The sequence below is a fragment of the Scyliorhinus torazame genome, chromosome 7, assembly GCF_047496885.1.
Source record: "Scyliorhinus torazame isolate Kashiwa2021f chromosome 7, sScyTor2.1, whole genome shotgun sequence".
Classification (NCBI taxonomy): Eukaryota; Metazoa; Chordata; class Chondrichthyes; order Carcharhiniformes; family Scyliorhinidae; genus Scyliorhinus; species Scyliorhinus torazame.
Genome location: NC_092713.1, coordinates 81,125,341 through 81,145,256, shown reverse-complemented (window position 1 = coordinate 81,145,256; position 19,916 = coordinate 81,125,341). Strand labels below are relative to the sequence as shown.

Here is a 19,916-nt window from a genome sequence, read left to right as displayed (position 1 = left end):
GCGAGGAAGCCGTGAGTGGGGGAACCCCCGAGAGCAATTGTGGTGAGATTCGACAGGTACTTGGACAAGGAGCATATTGTACGGTGGGCCAGGCAGACACGGAGTTGTAAATGGCAGAATAGTATCCTGCGGATCTATCAGGATCTGAGTGCGGATGTGGCCAGGAGAAGAGCGACATTCAATGAGGCAAGGGAGCGTGGAGTGCTTTCCCCGCCGATGTCACCGGCCACTATCTCATTGATCCTGAAACAGAACAAGGACCCGGGGCTATGCGTGTCCTATAGGCCGATATCCCTACTAACTGTGGACGCCAAACTGTTGGCCAAAATCTTGTCCTCTAGGATTGAAGACTGTGTTCCGGACGTGATTGAGGAGGACCAGATGGGATTTGTTTAGGGTAGGCAGTTGGCGGCCAACGTAAGAAGGTTGTTAAATGTGATTATGATGCCCCCAGAAGGTAGGGATGTGGAGGTAATGGTCGCAATGGACGCAGAGAAGGCATTTGATCGGGTGGAATGGGAATATCCGTGGGAGGTACTGGGACGGTTTGGATTTGGGCAAGGCTTTATTGACTGGGTCAGGCTGCTGTATCAGGCTCCTATTGCGAGCGTACGGACGAACAGATCAACATCGGACTATTTCAGGCTGCATCGGGGGACGAGACAGGGATCCCCCCCTCTCCCCACTGCTGTTCGCGTTGGCCATAGAGCCGCTGGCAATTGCGCTGAGAGCCTCAAGGGGCTGGTCCGGGGGGGAGTGGAACACAGAGTCTCGCTGTACACAGACGACCTGCTCCTATATGTTTCGGACCCACTAGAAGGGATGGAAGAAATTATGAGGATTCTGGGGGAATTTGGCTGGTGTTCGGGTTATAAACTGAATATGGGGAAAAGTGAGATGTTTGCGATCCAGGCAAGGGGACAGGAGAGGCGATTGGGGGAGCTGCCGTTTAGGGTGGTAGGGGGAAGCTTTCAGTACCTAGGCATTCAGGTGGTGCGGGAATGGGAACGGTGGGGTTGGGGATTAGTTTAGTTTAGAGTAGGGGGTGAGTAAAGGTGGGACCTGTAAGGGAGGAAGACGGCGTTTGCACTTTGTTTATATTTTCATGTACATTGTTTATTCTGTTGTTGTCATAAAACCATAAATACCTCAATAAAATGTTTATAAAATAAAAAGTTGCAGTTTGACAGGCTGACAACAGGGAGGGCGGTAGGGCGACTGCGTAGGGCAAGGGGGCTGCAATATGAGTATGGGGAGACGGCGAGCCGCATGCTGGCGCACCAACTGCGGAGGCAGGCTGCGTCCAGGGAAATACTGAAGATGCGGGCTGGAGATGTGATGTCGGAGCCAGGGAAGATAAATGAGGCATTTAGGGAGTACTACCCGGGACTTTATGAGGCAGACCCGGGAGGAGAGGAGGGGGACATGGGGTGGTTTCTGGACAAGCTGGAATTTCCCCCAGGTGGAGGAAACAACGAGGCAGGCATTGGAGGAGCCCCTGGGGCTGAGGGAGGTGCTGGATAGTATCAGGGGTATGGAGTCGGGGAAGGCCCATGGGCCGGATGGGTACCCGGCGGAATTTTATAAGGAATTTGCGACAGACCTGGCACCACATCTGTTGGGGGCATTTAATGAAGCACTGGAGAAGGGGGAGTTGCCAGAGACGATGATGCAAGCAGTAATCACACTAATCCCGAAAAAGGGGAAGGACCCGGTGGAATGTGGGTCGTATAGACCCATATCACTATTGAACACGGATGTGAAAGTATTGGCTAAGTCGTTGGCAGGGAGGGTGGAGGAGTGTGTCTCGCGGGTGTGACAGAAGGTCAAACAGGCTTTGTGAAGGGCAGGCAGCTCGCGAGTAATATAAGACGGCTGTTGAATGTGGTGATGAATCCATCAGCTCTGGTGCCGGAGGTGGTGGTATCCATGGACGCGGAGAAGGCATTTGATCGGGTGGAGTATCAGAATTTTTTTAAGGTTTCGAGAAGGTTTGGGTTTGGGCCGAGATTTGTGGCATGGGTGCAGTTGCTGTATATGGCACCAAGGACGAGGGTGAGGATGAATGATATGTGCTCACGAAGCTTTGACTTACACAGGGGTACGAGGCAGTGGTGCCCGCTGTTGCTGCTGTTGTTTACGCTGGCCATGGAGTCATTGGCGATGGCTCTTGGGGGGGGGGGGGGGGGGGGGGGGCGGCAGAGTGGCAGGGTATTATGAGGGGACAGAGGGAGCATCGGGTGTTGCTCTATACCGATGACCTTGTGCTATATATTTTGGATCCATTGGAGAGTATGAGAAGGATTATGGGCCTGCTGGGGAGGTTTGGAGGGTTCTCGGGGTACAAGCTGAATGTAGGGAAAAGCAAGTTATTCCCGGTGAATGGGATGGCACAGCGGGCTAATTTAGGGTAGCAAGGGATAGGTTTAGGTGTTTGGGGATTCGGGTGGCGAGGGAATGAACAGGGTTCCATAAGTGTAACTTTACGAAGCTGGTGGAGGAGGCTAGGGAGGATCTTCAGAGGTGGGATACACTGCAGTTAACGTTGGTGGGGAGGGTTCAAGTGGTGAAAATGAATCTTCTGCCGAGTTTCTTGATTATCATTCAAGCTCTTCCAATCTTTATGCCAAAGGCCTTTTTTCGGAAAGTGGACACAATAATTTGTACGGGCAGGGAAGGTGCCGAGGGTGGGGAGGACCCTGCTACAGAGGCAGAGACAGCAGGAGGGATTGGCGTTGCCGAACTTGCTTCATTATTATTGGGCGACAAATGTGGACAAGGTGCATCGGTGGTGGGAAGGAGAAGGGGTCGAGTGGCTTAGGATGGAGGAGGAATCTTGTAACGGGTCTAGTTTGAGCGCTATGGTGACGGCAGCGTTGCCATTGGCTCCGAGTAGATATTCAGGGAGCCCAGTGGTGCAGTCCACGGTGAAGATATGGAATCAGTTGAGGAGGCATTTTATGGTGGAAGGGATGGGTTTAAGCTGGGGGGGGGGGGGGATGGATAGTGTATACAGGAGGTGGAGGGAAGTGGGGCTGGTCAAGGTGAGGGATCTGTATTTGGAGGAAGGGTTCGCCAGCAGCTAAGGGAGAGGGTAGAGCTGCCAAAGGGGAGTGAGTTCAGGTATCTGCAGGTTAGGGAATTTGCGCAAAAGGTCTGGAGGGGGGTCCCTAGGTTGCCGAGATATACCCTGCTGGAGCGACTGCTGCTTCCGGATGTGGGAGGGGAGGGAAGAATTGGGGATATATACAAGTGGTTGGGGGAACAGGGAGTCGAGCAGGTGGTGAAGATCAAGGAGAAATGGGAAGAGGAGTTGGGAGGGGAGATCAATTGGGGAGTATGGAGTGAGGCACTACGTAGGGTAAACGGGACCTCTTCTGCAAGGATGAGCCTGATACAGTTTAAGATGGTGCAGAGGGTGCATATGATTCGGGCGAGAATGGGTGTGAGCGGTGTGGGCAGGGGCCAGCGAATCACGTGCACATGTTTTGGGGTTGCAAAAAATTGGGAAGATTATGGGCGGGAGTGTTCGCGGTCCTCGCCGGGATAGTGGAGGAGGAGGTGGACCCAAACCCTTTGGTGCCGATGCTTGGGGTTTCAGAGAAGCCGGAGCTCATGGAGAGGAAGGAGGCTGATGTCTTGGCCTTTGCGTCTCTGATTGCACGGCGGCGAAATTTGCTGGAGTGGCGGTCGGCATCGCCACCGGGGGTAGCGACCGGGTTGGGTGACCTGTACGACTGCCTGCGATTAGAGAAGATAAAGTATGAGTTAACGGGCTCTTCAAGGGGGTTTGAGGAAAGGTGGGGAATGTTTGTGACCGTGTTTGAGGTGCTGTTCGTCGCGGGGGATGGGGTGAAAAAGGGGAAACATCTGTACAGATTGTATAGTTGATTGTTGGGAGGTACGTTTCCCGGGGTGTTTATTCCTGTAACCTGCTTTGATACATGCTTGTAATAAAATACATTATGCAGTCATCAGCGAACATCTCCACTTCAAAGTCATTGATGAAGCAGCTGAAGATGGTTTGGCGTAGCACATTACCCTGAGTATCTCTGCAGTGATGCCCTGGAACTGAGATGACTGACCTCCAACCACCACCTATGTGCTAGGCTCCAACCAGCAGAGAGTTTTCCCAATTCCCATTGACTCCAGTTTTGCTAGGGCTCGTTGATGCACCGTCAGTCAAATGCTACCTTGATGTCAAGGGCAGTGGTTCTAACCTCACCTCTAGAATGTATCTCTTTTAACCATATTTGAACCAAGACTCCAATCAAGTCAGGAGATGAATGGCCCTGGTGGAACCCAAACTGAGCATCAGTGAGCATATTATTGCTGAACAAGTGCTGCTTCATAGCACTGTTGACGATAGCATCACTTGACTGATAATCGAGAGTAGGCTGATGGGGCAGTAATTGGCTGGGTTGGATTTTCCCTGCTTTTTGTGTACATACCTGGGCAATTTTGCAAATTGCTAGGTAGATGCCAATGTTATGGCTGTGCTGTAACAGCTTGGCTATGTTGGTTGTAAGTTCTTCAGCGCTATTGTCAAACTATTGTCAGGGCTCATAGTCTTTGCAGTATCCAGTGCCTTCAGCCAGTTCTTGATATCCCATGGAGTGAACCAAATTGGCTGAAGGTTGGCATCTATGATGCTGGGGATCTCTGGGGGAGACAGAGATGAATCATCTAATCGGCACAGTGGTAACTTTCAGAAGGGAATTGAATAAATACTCTGAAGGGGAGAAACATTGCATGCCTTTGGGATTAGAGCTGGGGAGTGCGACTAATTGGATAGCTCTTTCAAAGAGCCAACACAGGCACTATGGGCTGAATGGCCTCCTTCTGAGCTGTATGACCCGATGACATGAAAGTAGGTGGGTGGATGAACCTTCACTAATGCTCTAGAAATGCCAGTGCCTGTTCTCTGATCTCTCCCAGTGGGCATAGCAGTTACCTTTTATTTAGCACTTCCCTACAGTTGTGATCAGAGCTGAGTGAGGATGATTGATGTAAACCTCCTGGCTTGATTGGTGATTGATGTGAACCAACCTAAAAACATGAATTTAATTAATGAGTCCTGTTGAATTAAAAGGACATTAATATGATAAGGGTTGTGTGCACAGCATACTTCAATGCTTATTGGAGTTATACCTTGCTCTAATGATTGGATACATGCACATGGCCCTTTTCTTTATGTTGCTTTGGAAGCAGATTCATTGCTTCACATGACTGGAGATTGTCAATCTCCCAGTGGCTGATTTGATCATTTTAGAAATGAATGTTTAATTCTTAATGATATTGATTGGCTTAAACACCACTTCTTCTTGTGTGCTGCTTGTGGCATTGCATTTTCTGCTAACTGAGGAAAACCCCTGATAAATTGCAAAATGGAGAGCAACATTCGCAGCATCAAGAAAACCCAACAGAAGCTTTATCAGTAAAGCTTAGTTACTGCAACCCCGCTGGGGTTGGATCAAACAATTTTTATTGAGATTCAACGTAGCTGCAGAATTGTTGAATCAAAAATTAACGAGGCAACTGAGGTGGTATTGAAGTGCAGCAGAGAGAAATGGCCCCGAATCTACCCCTGGATGCAGGAAAGTTTTCACCTTCAATGAAAATCCAACTTAGTCATTGCCACTGAGAATGCAATTTGCTGCTCTTAAGAATATTTGCAGAGCTTGGGATCATTTCCGAGCTAACTGAAGGACGTTTTACAGGAGATGGCCAATTAAGAATCTACCTCCATGTTTGTTCTCCAAATAAGGACGATGGGAGGCCCAATCAGAGGGTCCACAATACAGGACAGCCGACAGTCCCGTAGGGAGAGGTGGGTGCTCTGGAGTACATAGGACGACAATGATGCCTCAACATGGAGGCACTCTCTGAAGTGTGATGCAAATTTATAAATAAAGAATGCAAGTGCACAGGGGAACCGCGCCTGTCGAAGGCAAGTAAAATTCATTCCTGCATCTTATAAGATTCTTCATTTGATTTTGGCATTGGGCCCAATTTTAACTCTTGTGTAAGTAAATGGGGTTTGAGTGAGTTAAACTCTCACCTAGTAGGCTTGCTTTAATGAGGTCCATTGCGTCCTCCAGTGATGTCATGAAGGAGCAAGATGCACAAAACATGGCTCCCGGCTGGGTCTTTTTTTCATCACTTTTATTTGATGACGAAACACCCATTGTTTGCCTCGGAACTGTTCTTCAATTGAGTCATGTTGAAAACGTTGACAAAGAAGCTTACCCCTAAGAAAGCTAAGGAGGGTAGCCCGGTTAAGGAGGTAAGATGGCCGCAGCGCCCATTATTTTAGACACGTTGGCTATAGTAATGGGGCAGGAGCTGGAGCAGTTTGACAACCAAATGGAATGGCAGTTCGAGCGGCAGGGCAAGGAGATAAAAGAATCCTTTAAAGCCACTGTTGAGGAAGCTTTGGGCCTTATTCGGGAGCAGTTGGTGAAGACCTCGAACGTGGTTAAAGCGTAGGGCTCATATTAAAGGGGGTGGAGAATTCCCTGTCGCAGCACGAGGATCGCTTGCCTCGTTGGAGGCTGAGTTGCTGATGGTGGTGAATAACCACAAGGACCTGAGGCTGAAGGTGGATGATCTGGAGAACGGGTCAAGGCAGTTAAACCTCAGGTTGATGGGGCTGCCGGAGGGCTTGGAGGACTTGAAGCTGACCCAGTACTTTTCGGAGATATTTTCTCGGTTGGTGGGATGGGATGAGGTGTTCTCCTCTCCGGAATTGGACAGGGCTCACTGGGCGATCAGGCAAAAACCAAGACCAAAAGAGCCACCGTTGGCGGTGATTATCAGCTTTCATAATTTCCAACGGAAGGAGAGGGTTTTGGAGTGGGCAAAGAGGACTGGGACCCGCACAAGGTGTGGATATTTCAGGACATTGTGACTGAGCTGGCGAAGAGGCACCCGGCCATCAACAGGGTGAAGGCTATTTTAGACAGCAAGGGCATGCGATTTGGGATGGTGTACCCAGGGACGTTGCATGTCACCATGGACTCGAAAGATTATTTTTTCGATACACCGGAGCAGCCAGAGGCCTTCATCAGAGAGAAGATGTTGGGGCCACTGTGAGGAGGACTATTTGGGACTCTGTGTATGAAGGGGGATGTTTGTGGTACTGTATTTATGCTTTTATGCCTTTGGGTGTTATGTGTTTTTGGCTTTGTTGGGGGTGGGCTTTAATAAAAATATGGGGATTTTTCTGTTGGGGGAAAAGGTTTGTTGAAGATGGTGGGGTTTGGGTGTGTTGGTGGGGCATATGGGCCAGAAGAGATGGGGTGATTGTTGGTTTTGAGGGGTATTTAGGTTTCTTGTCACGTGTACTGAGGTACAGTGAAAAGTGTTCTGCGTATAGTTCATACAAATCATTCCATACATGAAAAACATAGGACATATTATAGATACACAATGTAAATACACAGACATAGACGCCGGGTGAAGCATACAGAGTGCAGTACTACTCAGCAGAGAAGGTGCGTGGAGAGATCAGTTCAGTCCATAAGAGGGTCATTCAGGAGTCTGGTAACAGCGGGGAAGAAGCTGTTTTTGAATCTGTTAGTGCGTGTTCTCAGACTTTTGTATCTCCTGTCTGATGGAAGAGTTTGGAAGAGAGAATAAACTGTGTGGGAGTGATCTTTGATTATGCTGCATGCTTTCCCAAGGCAGCGGGCGGTGTAGACAGAGTCAATGGATGGGAGGTGGGTTCATGTGATAGACTGGGCTGTGTTCACGACTCTTTGGAGGTTCTTACTGTCTTGGCCAAGCAGTTGCCATACCAGGCTGTGCTGCAGCCAGATAGGATGCTTTTTATGGTGCATCTGTAAAAATTGGTAAGAATCAATGTGGAAATGCCGAATTTCCTTAGTGAGGATGTACAGGTGCTGTTGTGCTTTCTTGGTCAATAGCGTCAATGTGGGTGGACCAGGACAGCTTTGACAAAGGGTCATCTGGACTCGAAACGTTAGCTCTTTTCTCTCCAAACAGATGCTGTCAGACCTGCTGAGATTTTCCAGCATTTTCTTTTGGTTTCAGATTCCAGCATCCGCAGTAATTTGCTTTTATTTTTGACAGATTGTTGGTGATGTGCACACCTAGGAATTTGAAGCTGTCAAGGTTGGAATAGGGCGCTGGCTGGGGGCCACTTTGCCAGCAATGACAGGCGAGGCTAGTGAATGAGATTGGAGTGGGTAGAGAGGCTGTGGTCTGTTGGGCCTGTTTGGGTGGGTTCCAATGGGCCTAGCTGGTTGTTTGTGTGTTGGGAGGATGGAGGGGGATGTGATGCCAATCGGTCTGCGGGAACATTATGTCACAGTGTCGAGAGACCCCCGCCAAAGTTGATCACCAAGAGCGGGGGGTGGGAGACAGTGAAGAGGGCACGGGTTTTTTCCCATGTGAAATATGGGGCAGCCTTCCGTTGCCTCAGGCGGGCTGGATACAAGCGATTAAGATGAATATATTGCCAAGATTTGTATTTTTGTTTATGTCTTCCGGTTTTCCTACCTAAAAGCATTTTTCCAGGGGCTGGAGTGACTTATAACTGGGTTTATTTGGGTGGGGCGAACCTCTCAGATTTAGAAGGGAGTCTTACACAGGGAGAAGCAGGCGGTAGGGGTTGGCGCTGCCAAACCTGTTGTTTTACTATTAGGCGGCCAATGTGGAGAATGGGTTAGATTGGTTCGGGGACCAGGAGGTTCCTGGGTGTGGATGGAGTCAGGGGTCATGTGAGGGGTTGCATCTGGAGATGTTGGCGACGGCTACTCTGCTGTTTGCTCCAGCAAAGTATTCATCAAATCCAGTGATTATCTCCACGTTACGGACATGGCATCAGTTCCACCAGCATTTTAAGCTTGGGGAAGGGGTGGGGTGCGGGTGGGGGTGTCAAAGTGGTCCCCTCTCTACAGGAATCAATTGTTCCAAACTGGGAAACTTGATTCCACTTTCGGAGAGGAGGGTAAAGGACTTATTTTTCGGAGGCATGATTTGCTGACTTGGAGGAGTTGAGGGAGAAAGCAGGCCTTGGGGTGGATATGTTTAGGTACTTTCAGGTGCATGACTGGGTCCAGCGACCTTTTTAGACATTCTCGTGGGTGCCACCATTCACTTTGCTGGAATGGAATTTCTCCTGTGTGGGGTTGGAGAAGGATAGTATGTCCCAGTTACATGGTCGGATCATGGGGGAGGAGCAGGTTTCAGTGGAGGAGGTAAAGGCTAGGTGGGAGGAGGAACTGGCTCCCATTTTGGAGGAGGTGTGGAGTGAGTCTCTCCGCAGGTGAAGGTTACGTCATCCTCTGTGAGGCTAAGTTTGATACAGCTCAAGGGCACATCTTACCAAGGCTAGAATGCGTTGGTTTCTTTTTTTTAACAAACAATTTTATTGAGGTATTTTTTGGCATTGTAAACAGTTACAGATTATGCAAACATCAACGGAAAACCAACACTTCAACCAAACCTTAATGCACATACCCGCTCCTCTCCCATAGACACTACCCGCCGATTTATCCCTCCTACTCTACTCTAATCTCCCCCCCCCCCCCCCCGCCGACGTTCACTCTCCCGCGAAGAAGTCGATGAATGGTTGCCACCTTCGGGCGAACCCCAGTACAGATCCCCTCAAGGCGAACTTGATTTTTTCCATACCCAGAAAACTTGACATGTCCGAAAGCCATAGTTCGATCTTCGGGGGTTTTGAGTCCCTCCATGCCAGCAGTATTCGCCGCCGGGCTATCAGGGAAGCAAAGGCCAGAATATCGTCCCCTTTCTCCCCCTGGACTCCTGTGTCTTCCGAAACCCCGAAAATTGCCACCTCTGGACTCATCACCATCTTTGTTTTCAGCACCCGGGACATGACCCCGCAAATCCCTCCCAGTACCCCCTAAGCTTAGGGCATGCCCAAAACATGTGAACATGTTTCGCTGGTCCTCCCGCGCATCTAGCGCACTTGTCCTCTACCCCAAAGAATTTGCTCATCCGAGCCACCGTCATGTGGGCCCGGTGAACGACCTTAAACTGAATCAGGCTGAGCCTGGCACATGTTGCGGTTTAGTTTACCCTACTCCGGGCTTCCGCCCATACCCCGTCCTCCATCTCCCTGCCGAGCTCCTCCTCCCATTTGAGTTTCAGTTCCTCCGTCTGGGACTCTTCCCCCTTCATGAGCACCTTGTAAATATCCGAGACTCTATCCTCTCCTCCTTCTCCTCTAGAGACTATTCTGTCCTGGATCCCTATTGGCGGGAGGCGTGGGAAGGATGGGACCTGTCTGCATACAAAGTCCCGCACCTGTAAGTACCTAAAGTCATTTCTCCTTTCCAGCCCAGCTTTCTCCTCCCAACTCCCTCAAACTCGCAAAGTTCCCCTCCAGGAACATATCGCCCACCCTCCTCACCCCCGCCCGCCGCCATGTTCGAAACCCTCCATCCATGTTCCCGGGGGCGAACCGATGGTTATCACAAATTGGAGCCTAGACCGACGCCCCCACCTCCCCTACATGCTTTCTCCATTGGCCCCAAATCCACAGGGCCACCCCCATTACCAGGCTGGTGGAGCACCTGGTCGGCGACAGCGGTAGGGGAGCCGTGACCAGGGCTGCCGAACTGGTGCCCCTGCACGAAGCCGCCTCCACCCGCTCCCAGATAGACCCCGTACCCACCATCCACTTCCTTATCATGGCTATGTTAGCCGCCCAGTAGTAGTTGATCAGATTCGGCAATGCCAGTCCCCCCTCGCTGCGGCTCCTTTCAAGCATCGCCTTCCTCACCCACGGGGATTTTCCCACCCAGACAAAGCTCATGATGATTTTGCCGGTCCTTTTGAAGAAGGACCGTGGGATAAAGATCGGGAGGCACTGGAAGGTGAACAGGAATCTAGGGAGGATTGTCATCTTTACCGTCTGCACCCTCCCCGCAAGTGACAGTGGGAGTGCATCCCATCTCTGAAACTCCCTCTTCGTTTGTTCCACCACTCTCGTCAAATTTAACTTATGTAACCTGCCCCAGTCTCGTGCCACCTGTACCCCCAAGTACCGGAAACATTCCTCAACCAGCCGAAATGGCAGCTCCTTCAGCCTATTCTCCTGGCCCCTTGCCTGCACTACAAACATCTCACTCTTGGCCATAATTAATTTGTACCCTGAAAACTAGCTGAATTTCTTCAATGTTTCCAGTATATTTTCCATCCTGGCCAGTGGGTCTGACATGTGCAGGAGCAGGTCATCCGCATAGAGAGAGACCCAGTGGCCCCCCCCCCCCCCCCCCCCCCCCCCAAGTGTGGCTTTGGAACAACCTTCTAGTGTGGCAGCATGGTTGGGTGACTTGATGGAGTTCTTGCACCTCATGAAGCTCAGGTTCATGGTGAGGGGAGTGTTTGACGGGTTATATCGAAGATGGTGACCGTTTATATTGTATTTCAAGGACCTGGTTACTGTTAGCTGTTGGGGGGGGTGGGGTGGGGGTGGGGGGGTGGGGGGGGGGGGGGGGTTTAATCGCTGGCAAAGCTCCGCGTCAGACTCCTGACCGCAGCCAAATAATTTGGAGGTGGAAGTTGCTGATGCAGGATTCCCTGCTGTGGTGTCAATTAGGCTCATTAATGAGTCAATTGACACCCATTATCCTTCAGCCCAGTGTGAGGGATTAGTGATTAAATGGCTGCATTGCTTTCCCGTGCCTTCAGAAGGCTGCCCAGCAAACCCTGTTGGGTTTGCCAGTGGCATCTGTGGAGAGGAGTGGGAGGTGGGTGGTGATCCATCATAGTCATGAAATCTGTGCCAGCTTGAGGAACCCAGTATCAGGAGGTGGAGGGGGCCCTGAAAGCCATCGTCCCTCTGATCCCCCTGCCCCCCTCCAGCAACCCCCACCTCATGATCCCCATGCCGCCTTTGCACACCTTTGGCATGGCGTCCGACGACCTCTGATGGGTGAAGTGCTGCCAACTGTCACCACTCCCACCGGTGCTGACTGCATTAGGACCTCTTGGCCGGCAGTTCTTCACAGGCAGGACTATATGCCGCCAAGAACTTAAATCTTGGGCCTACTTAATTGCATGAAGAGCATTTGATGCTATTGGACAACATGGCTGTGCAACAAGAGGCATAGAGAATACGCAGTACTGTTCAATAGGTTTTTCCTGCATTATTTTTACAATGATGGCGAAGCAATAAATTATTATTAGAGAGTACTAGTTGTTAATTATCCCTTGAAAGGATAATAAAAGGATAATAACAAGGACCAAAATTATAAAGAATACCTCTCCCTTGAATTTTAAGTACCCAATCGTCTAAATGTTGAATATTCTTTTCAAAGTAACGCAAAAATAGAACTTTTTCTTGAGGTAGTAAATACTGCAACAATGCAGACTTTCAACAAGTGACCTTTCTGAATATTGACTGTGACATTCTAATTTTAGTCGAGATTGGAACAGCAAAGCTACCTTTGAATTTATTGAAGCTTCTACCAACAGGGATAATTGTTCAAAACATCGGGCGTGATTTAGAGGACTCATGTTAAAGTCCGCTGAACGACATGTTTAGCGGGGTGTTTCTCGAGCTGTTTCTCGAGCGGGGAGAGGGGTTTCTTCCCGCCAAGGTTGCACTTAAAAAGATTTCCTGCTGGCAAGCTGAAGCGCGCCAGCAAGAAAGGCTGCTCACAGATCGGGAGTCATTTTGTCTGGCAGCCCCGATCTTCTCTTCCCCCCCAACCCCTTTACAGGCCCCCATACCCTTTTGACAACCCCTCCCTCCACCCAACCTGGCATGTGGGCACTACTGTTGGGGTGCTGGGCTGGCAGTGTCAAGGTTGCCAGGTGAGTACCCGGGTGCCACCCTGCCCTGTCCCCAACCACCCGAGGGCCTCCAGTGACCTGGGAGACCCCCCAGATATTTCCACAACTGGTCAGCGTTTGTGTGGATCAGTACTAAATGGTGCCGTTGCGAGGCCTCCAAGGCGCGGCCATTGAGTACGGGCGGCAGAGGACTCCGGCATCTGGGTATTACAGTTCATTTAAATATTCGCAGTGGGGTCACTGAGGCACTCCCATCATTTTTGTTTACTTCTCAGCGGTCGGTATTGTCTCAAAAAACACACTTAAGACAGCAGCTTGTAGAAGAGAAGTGAGAGAAAGAAAAGAATAAATAGACCAAACGATACCACTTACTGGAACCATAAGTGTTTGAAAAAACAAAGTAACGATCTCTACCTGAAGTACAGAGTGCACAGAATGTTTTACCATTTATTGCTGGATGCGTTACCTGCTTCCACTGTAACATTCTGTAGTGTACGCTTAACTTCCATGTGACCTGTGCTGCGTGAGGTTTCCTCTCTCATCAAGAAACTAGGTTTTAAAATGAAAGTAATGGTCAGCATGAAGTGTAGTATACTTTATTTGTATGGATACCAGAGGCAGTACATTTGAAGAGGTCCAGTCTAAATGGTTGAATGTGACTCTGCAGTCCCAACAGGCTCTGGTGCTTACAGATTGAACAGGACTGTGCATTCCTGACAGGATCTGGTGGATATAGATTGAACATGAGTTTGGAATTCGTGACAGGTTCTAACGTGCAGAGGTTAAATATGACACTGTGGCCCTAATGTGATCTAATATACGTGGGTTGAGCATGGCATCACAATCCTGACATTGAATTCTCTATTGCAGTTCTACAAAGCGCCACAAATCTATGGAAGATGAAATGGACAGCCCTGGTGAAGAACCCTTTTATACCAACCAAGGGCGATCTCCAGGAAGTGGCAGTCAGTCCAGTGGTTGGCACGAGGTGGAGCCAGGTAAGCAGCCCAAATGATTCTCAAATAAGTGATTGGCATTTCACAGAAGCGATCAGCGTTGACTGCCAATCATATTTAGAGGGATAAGGATGCTTTTTGCTGACAAATTTTGACTGAAATGTAAAATTTATCAAAATGCCAAAGCCTAATTCCTTCCTAAAGCACTACTACAGTTGTTAATAAGTTAACTGAAATCTTATGAGGTACATTTTTATAAGAGCCATAAATAACCTTCAGGGCTTGTCATTGAAATTATCCTTCTGAAGTATTGATAGAATTTGCTGGGTGATCCACAGGCAGCTTTCACTTCTATTTTTGGTCAGAAAAATTATGTAAGCTGTTATTTTATTTATTTTTGTATTTGCATCATTGCCCACCAGCAAGCCGCTGTAAGCAACATAATCCAAGTTCAATTGTAAATTTATACCTGGGACACTACTTTAAACCATCTGAAAGCCAAAAACACACGGAGCATTTTTGATTTGTGATCTTTTCTTAAGTACAGACTGAAACAAGACAGTGATGGATATTTTTGGTGCTTTCGATTGGAATTTTACAAAGCAAATGGATTATGGGCAGTGGAGTTGGTATCTCTGCCCTATTCAGTTCTTGCCTTTAAGGTTTAGGTACAGGAATTGATTATGTTCATGAGGAATTTTCAACTCTTACAGGAGTGACAACAAAGCCTTCTCATGACCAAAGTCACAGATGCGTATCATATTGTAAGGTGGATGAGGTGGGGAGTCAGTGGTTGGTTTGTTTATTAATTGCTTAGGAATGAAAACAATAGCCTGTGCTGTCAAGCATAATTTCTACAAAGTTTAGATGCCCTCTGGCGTGTTGGTATATTCGTGCGTTACTACATCAAGGATGTAGAATAAGAAAGTGTTGATTTGATTTCCTGCCACTGAATTTTTCAATTCCAACTAGGCAGTTTAAGCAAAATGACAAACAGAAAAGAGATCCTTTCTCTGATGATCAGGTACTGATTGAGCAGAAATTTCCTACAGTTAAATGTTGGGAAGATTGAAGCAGCCCTCGCTCCAAACTTCATTGCCTAGCTACCAACGTCATTTCTCTCCATGGCGACCGTCTGAGATTAAGTCAGTTTGTTCACAACTTTGATATCACATTTGATCCTGAGTTGAGCTTCTCATCTCAAATTCGTGCCATCACCTCAGACCACCAGTTGCCACTTCTGTTACATCACCAGGCTTCGCCCTGTCTTAGTTCATCTGCTGCTGAAGCTTTCATTCATGTCTTCATTACCACCAAACTCGACTATTCCAATTCACCCCTGGCTGGTTTCCCACATTCTAGCTTCCATAAAGTTGAGGTCATCACTTTCAGTAAATCCCTTTCCCCTATCACCCCCATGTTTCCTGATCTGCATTGGCTCCAGGACAAGCAACATCTTGATTTTAAAATTCTCACCCCTGTTTTCAAATCCCCCCAAGGCGTTTCCCTTTGCTGTCTCAGTAATCTTCTCCAACTCCACAACCTGCTGAGATGTCTGCATTCCTCAAATTCTAGCTTATTGGGCATCCCCAATTTATTTGCTCCATTGCCCTGCCTTCAGCTCCCTAGGCCTGAAGCTCTGGAATTTCCTCCCTACAGCTCGTTATCTTTCTATCTCACCTACCCCCTTGAAGACACTCTTTAAAACACTCTTTGTGGTCATCTGACCTAATATCTCTTTGTATGGCTCAGATGCTCCCATGAAGCACCCTGGGATTTTCTATTGCATTAAATGTGCTAAATAAATGTAAGTTGTTGTTATTATGATGGCAAGGAAACTGGATTGTTGAATTGACCTGCATTATTTTTATGCATGTACTCGCCATTGACTCGAGTGGCATCCGTTGTCTGCTTATGCTGTTGGTTGACGAAGGGGGGAATTGTTGGATTATAAAAAAAACTAGTGAAAATCCCAAACCTTGTTATAAATATGGTGTTTGTTAACGTAATCGAAAAGATGACACACGCTGTTCAATTTTCAAGTGTTGTCATGTCTTTGCGATTACCAAATGCAATGAAAAAAAGGAATGCCCACCCAGTAAATGTTCTTCCATATTTATCATGACACATATCAATTGTGTGAAAGGTGAACTGAAGATAATTTACATTTCGGTAAATTTTCTTGGTGTTGAAACATCGGTTTTTATAGTTACAGAAAAAGGACACTTATTATTCACAGGTCCTGATTATAGGTCCTTATCTTTTTCTTGTCTGCAAAGTAAAAAAAGTAATCAACAAGAGTTACAGCAAGGTGAAGTCACTGTGAAGCATCAATGCTGTTAACATTGAAACATACCCGATGCCAGTAAGTTCCAAAACGTGGGGTCATAAATATAAGATATCACTAATAAATCAAAAAAGGAACCAGGAGAAACTTCTTTACTAGTGAATGTGGAAATTGTGGGACTTGAAACTACATAGAGTGATTGAGGCAAAGAGCATAGGTTTATTTATGAGAAATCTAGATGAGGGAGAAATGGAAAAAAAGGTTTTGTTTTTTTAAATTTAGAGTACCCAATTAATTTTTTCCAATTAAGGGGCAATTTAGTGTGGCCAATCCACCTACCCTGCACATCTTTGGGTTGTGGGGGCGAAACCCACACAAACACTGGGAGAATGTGCAAACTCCACACGGACTGTGACCCAGAGCTGGGATCGAACCTGGGACCTCGGCGTAGTGAGGCAGCAGTGCTAACCACGGCACCACAGTGCTGCCCTGAAAAAAAGGTTATTTTGATAGGTTGAGATGAAGTAAGGTGGAGGGAGGTTGTATGAAGCATAAACATCAGCATGGACCAGTTAGGCTTAAGGTCTGATTCTGTGATGTAAATTCTATATATAGGGGCAGCACGGTAGCACAGTGGTTAGTACAGTTGCTTCACGGCTCCAGGGTCCCAGGTTCAATTCCCAGCTTGGGTCACTGTCTGTGCGGAGTCTGCATGTTCTCCCCGTGTCTGCGTGGGTTTCCCCCGGGTGCTCCGGTTTCCTCCCACAGTCCAAAGATATGCAGGTTAGGTGGATTGGCCATGCTAAATTGCCCTTAGTGTCCAAAAAAGGTTAGGTGGGGTTACTAGGTTACGTTGATAGGGTGGAGACGTGGCCTTAAGTGGGGCGCTCTTTCCAAGGGCCGGTGCAGACTCGATGGGCTGAATGGCCTCCTTCTGCACTGTAAATTCTATGATTCTATGATATAGATGGTTACCATGAGCCAACCTTGTGTTGTTAAAATGGATAGTGCTTTTCGCGATGCATTTATTTATAGACTTTCCAAAATGGCTGCCAGAACTAAACACTTTAAATTCCTAGACATAGCTGTTTACACTGCTCCTGACAAATCGAAGAGTACAAATACTGTAGTAAGATTAGCACAATTTGCCAGCCAGAACAGAATCCTGCTATGTGGTAAAACCTTAACATTAAGAACCATTTAGCTGATCTGGCTGAATTACTACTAACGAGGGCTGTCTACATTTATTTCACTGTAACTTTAGCTGGAGTTGGCTGCCTTTTAAGTGCACTTAGTGATACATGTAGTCTGCTTTCAACACCTGAGCAAGCAATGGTCTGTGCGGCAATTAGTAACAGTTTATTACAGCCTTTAATATTAAATGACAATGCTTATCTTCTACATGGGAGTATAAAAGAAACTGTACAATCTCTCTTGTGTGATGAGACGTTGAGGACGGCACATCAGTGTAACCAGGTACTCACCCTATCTTTGAATATTCTACCGGATTGTTAACATCTTCATGCTTGGAAGGAAAATATCCCTTTTTCCACTTCCTCGTCTGAAAGCACTAGATTAAGAAGGATGGAATTCTGTAGGTACTACCAACCTTGCCCATTTTTCATGTACAAGACTAGGCAGTGAATGTTGTCAAGCTGTTTAACTTACAATACCAAAGGCCAGTGGTATCCTTAAAGACATTCACGCTGGCATTTTCCAGCAGATGTCATTAAATAGTAATCAGGAGCAAGTTCAAGGCTGATGTATTTTTCTAATTGTAGCCCAGGCTGAAGCTAATTGCATTATCTAATCTGATAACAGGCAACTTCATACGGACTGAAGACAAAGCTTGACATTTTCTTGTTCTGTATGGCATATTGCCACACTAGGCAGTGCGTTTCCAAACTGAGCCATCAGGGAGTTCCAGTAATCGTTTTTGTTTTCAATAGCCCCACACACTTTGGTAGTGGCCAAATATCTCAGCAAACACAAAGAAATGAAATGCTATGATTCCCACTGAGTCCGTATAGCAGCTTCTTGACTGAGTTTTTGAATGAACATTTCTCACCGTGTAAAAGAGATTTGAAAATGTAATTCACATTGAGTACTGCACTTTATAAAAAAAAATTATTAAGGCATTTGTGATTTTTAACAATTTCACAGTAACACAGTAAATACCCCCCCCCCCCCCCCACCCAACCAACAACCATACCCAGCCAACATGGCCTACACACACAGTTCCCCACTCGCCCTTCCTCCTCTCGCTGATCTCGCCTACACTATCTCCCCCCTATCTCTTCTGCCCCCCCCCGCCCATCGTATCTGCTAACAGCTTAATGTCCCCCAAAGAAGTCAATAAACGGCTGCCACCTCCAGGCGAACCTGAACATTGACCCTCTCAGGGCAAACTTAATCTTCTCAAGCCTGAGAAACCCGGCCATGTCAGTAACCCAAACCCCCGATTTTGCGGGCTCCGAGTCCCTCCAAGCCAATAAGATCCGTCTCCGGGCTACCAAGAAGGCAAATGCCAAAACATATGCCTCTCTCGCCTCCTGGACTCCCGGGTCTTCCGACACTCCAAAAACCGCTACCTCTGGACTCTGAGCCACCCTTGTCTTTAATACTGTGGACATGACATCGGCAAACCCTTACCAGAATCCCCTAAGCTTCAGACATGCCCAAAATATGTGGACATGATTCGTGGGCCCTCCCGCACACCGCCCACACTTGTCTTCCACTCCTTCAAAAAATCTACTCATCCGGGCTACAGTCATGTGTGCCCGGTGGACCACCTTAAGTTGTATCAGGCTGGGCCTGACACACAATGAGGATGTGTTCACTCTATTTAGAGCATCCTCCCACAGATCTGCCTCTAGTTCCTTGCCCAACACATCCTCCCATTTACGCTTTACTTCACGTATCTGGGTTCCCTCACACTTCATGAGCTCTTTATAAATTACCAAGACCTTCTCCTCCCCACTCCCGTTTTCGAAACCACCTTGTCCTATATCCCCTGAGGGGGTAGAAGCGGAAAGGTCGAGATCTGCGTCCGTGCAAAGTCCCTCACCTGCAAATACCGGAACCCATTCCCACCTGGCAGCTCAAACTGCTCCTCCAAGTCCTCCAAGCATGGAAAGCTGCTGTCAATGAACAGGTCCCCTAATCGCTCAATCCCAGGGCCGAAACCCCCCATCTACCCTCCCCGGCACAAACTGATGGTTACCACAAATTGGAGACCATACCGACGCACCCTCCACTCCCATGTGCTTCTGCCACTGTCCCCACATCCTCAAAGTCGCGACCACCACCGTGTTTGTGGAGTACCGAGCCTGTGAGAACAGCAGAGGTGCTGTTGCCAGTGCCCCCAAGCTTGTGCCCTTACATGATGTTGCCTCCACCCGCTCCCACACCGACCCCTCCCCAATACCCACTTCCTAATCATAGCCATATTTTCTGCCCAATAATAGTTCCTAAATTTCAGTAGGGGCAACCCCCCCTCACCTCCCTCGGCCCCGCTCCAACAGCAACTTCTTTACTCGCGGGGTTTTGCCCACCCACACAAACCCAGAAATCACCACATTGACCCTCTTGAAGAAGGCTTTTCAAAAAATATATTCATTAAGGCGTAGAATATTTTACAGTAAATTATGTAATTGCCTATAACCATTCCCCTGATTACCATGTAACACTAAATCAATGATATTAACCAACAATAGCTGAATGTCATGGTGAGGCTTCTTTCCTAGTTAGATGAGTTGGAAGTTGCAGAGAAAAATTTAACTGAGCATCTACTTGAGATGAAGCATCACTTAAATAACTTGTAATTTTTAGTGATGAAGGACCTTTGTGGTGTTAGGAAAACACTTTTAAAAATTCTT

At 47.8% G+C, this 19,916-nt stretch overlaps 1 protein-coding gene across 20 annotated transcripts in view; it reads left to right on the top strand.

The window, feature by feature from the left end:
- The window catches only part of nfia (nuclear factor I/A), a 1,116,080-nt gene that overhangs the window by 875,949 nt on the left and 220,215 nt on the right, over positions 1-19,916 (top strand). For all 20 annotated transcript variants that reach the window (XM_072510961.1, XM_072510968.1, XM_072510960.1 and 17 more), the window contains one exon: positions 13,666-13,793. In XM_072510961.1, coding sequence (XP_072367062.1) covers positions 13,666-13,793 — 128 coding nt within the window. The remainder of the gene's footprint in view (positions 1-13,665; positions 13,794-19,916) is intronic.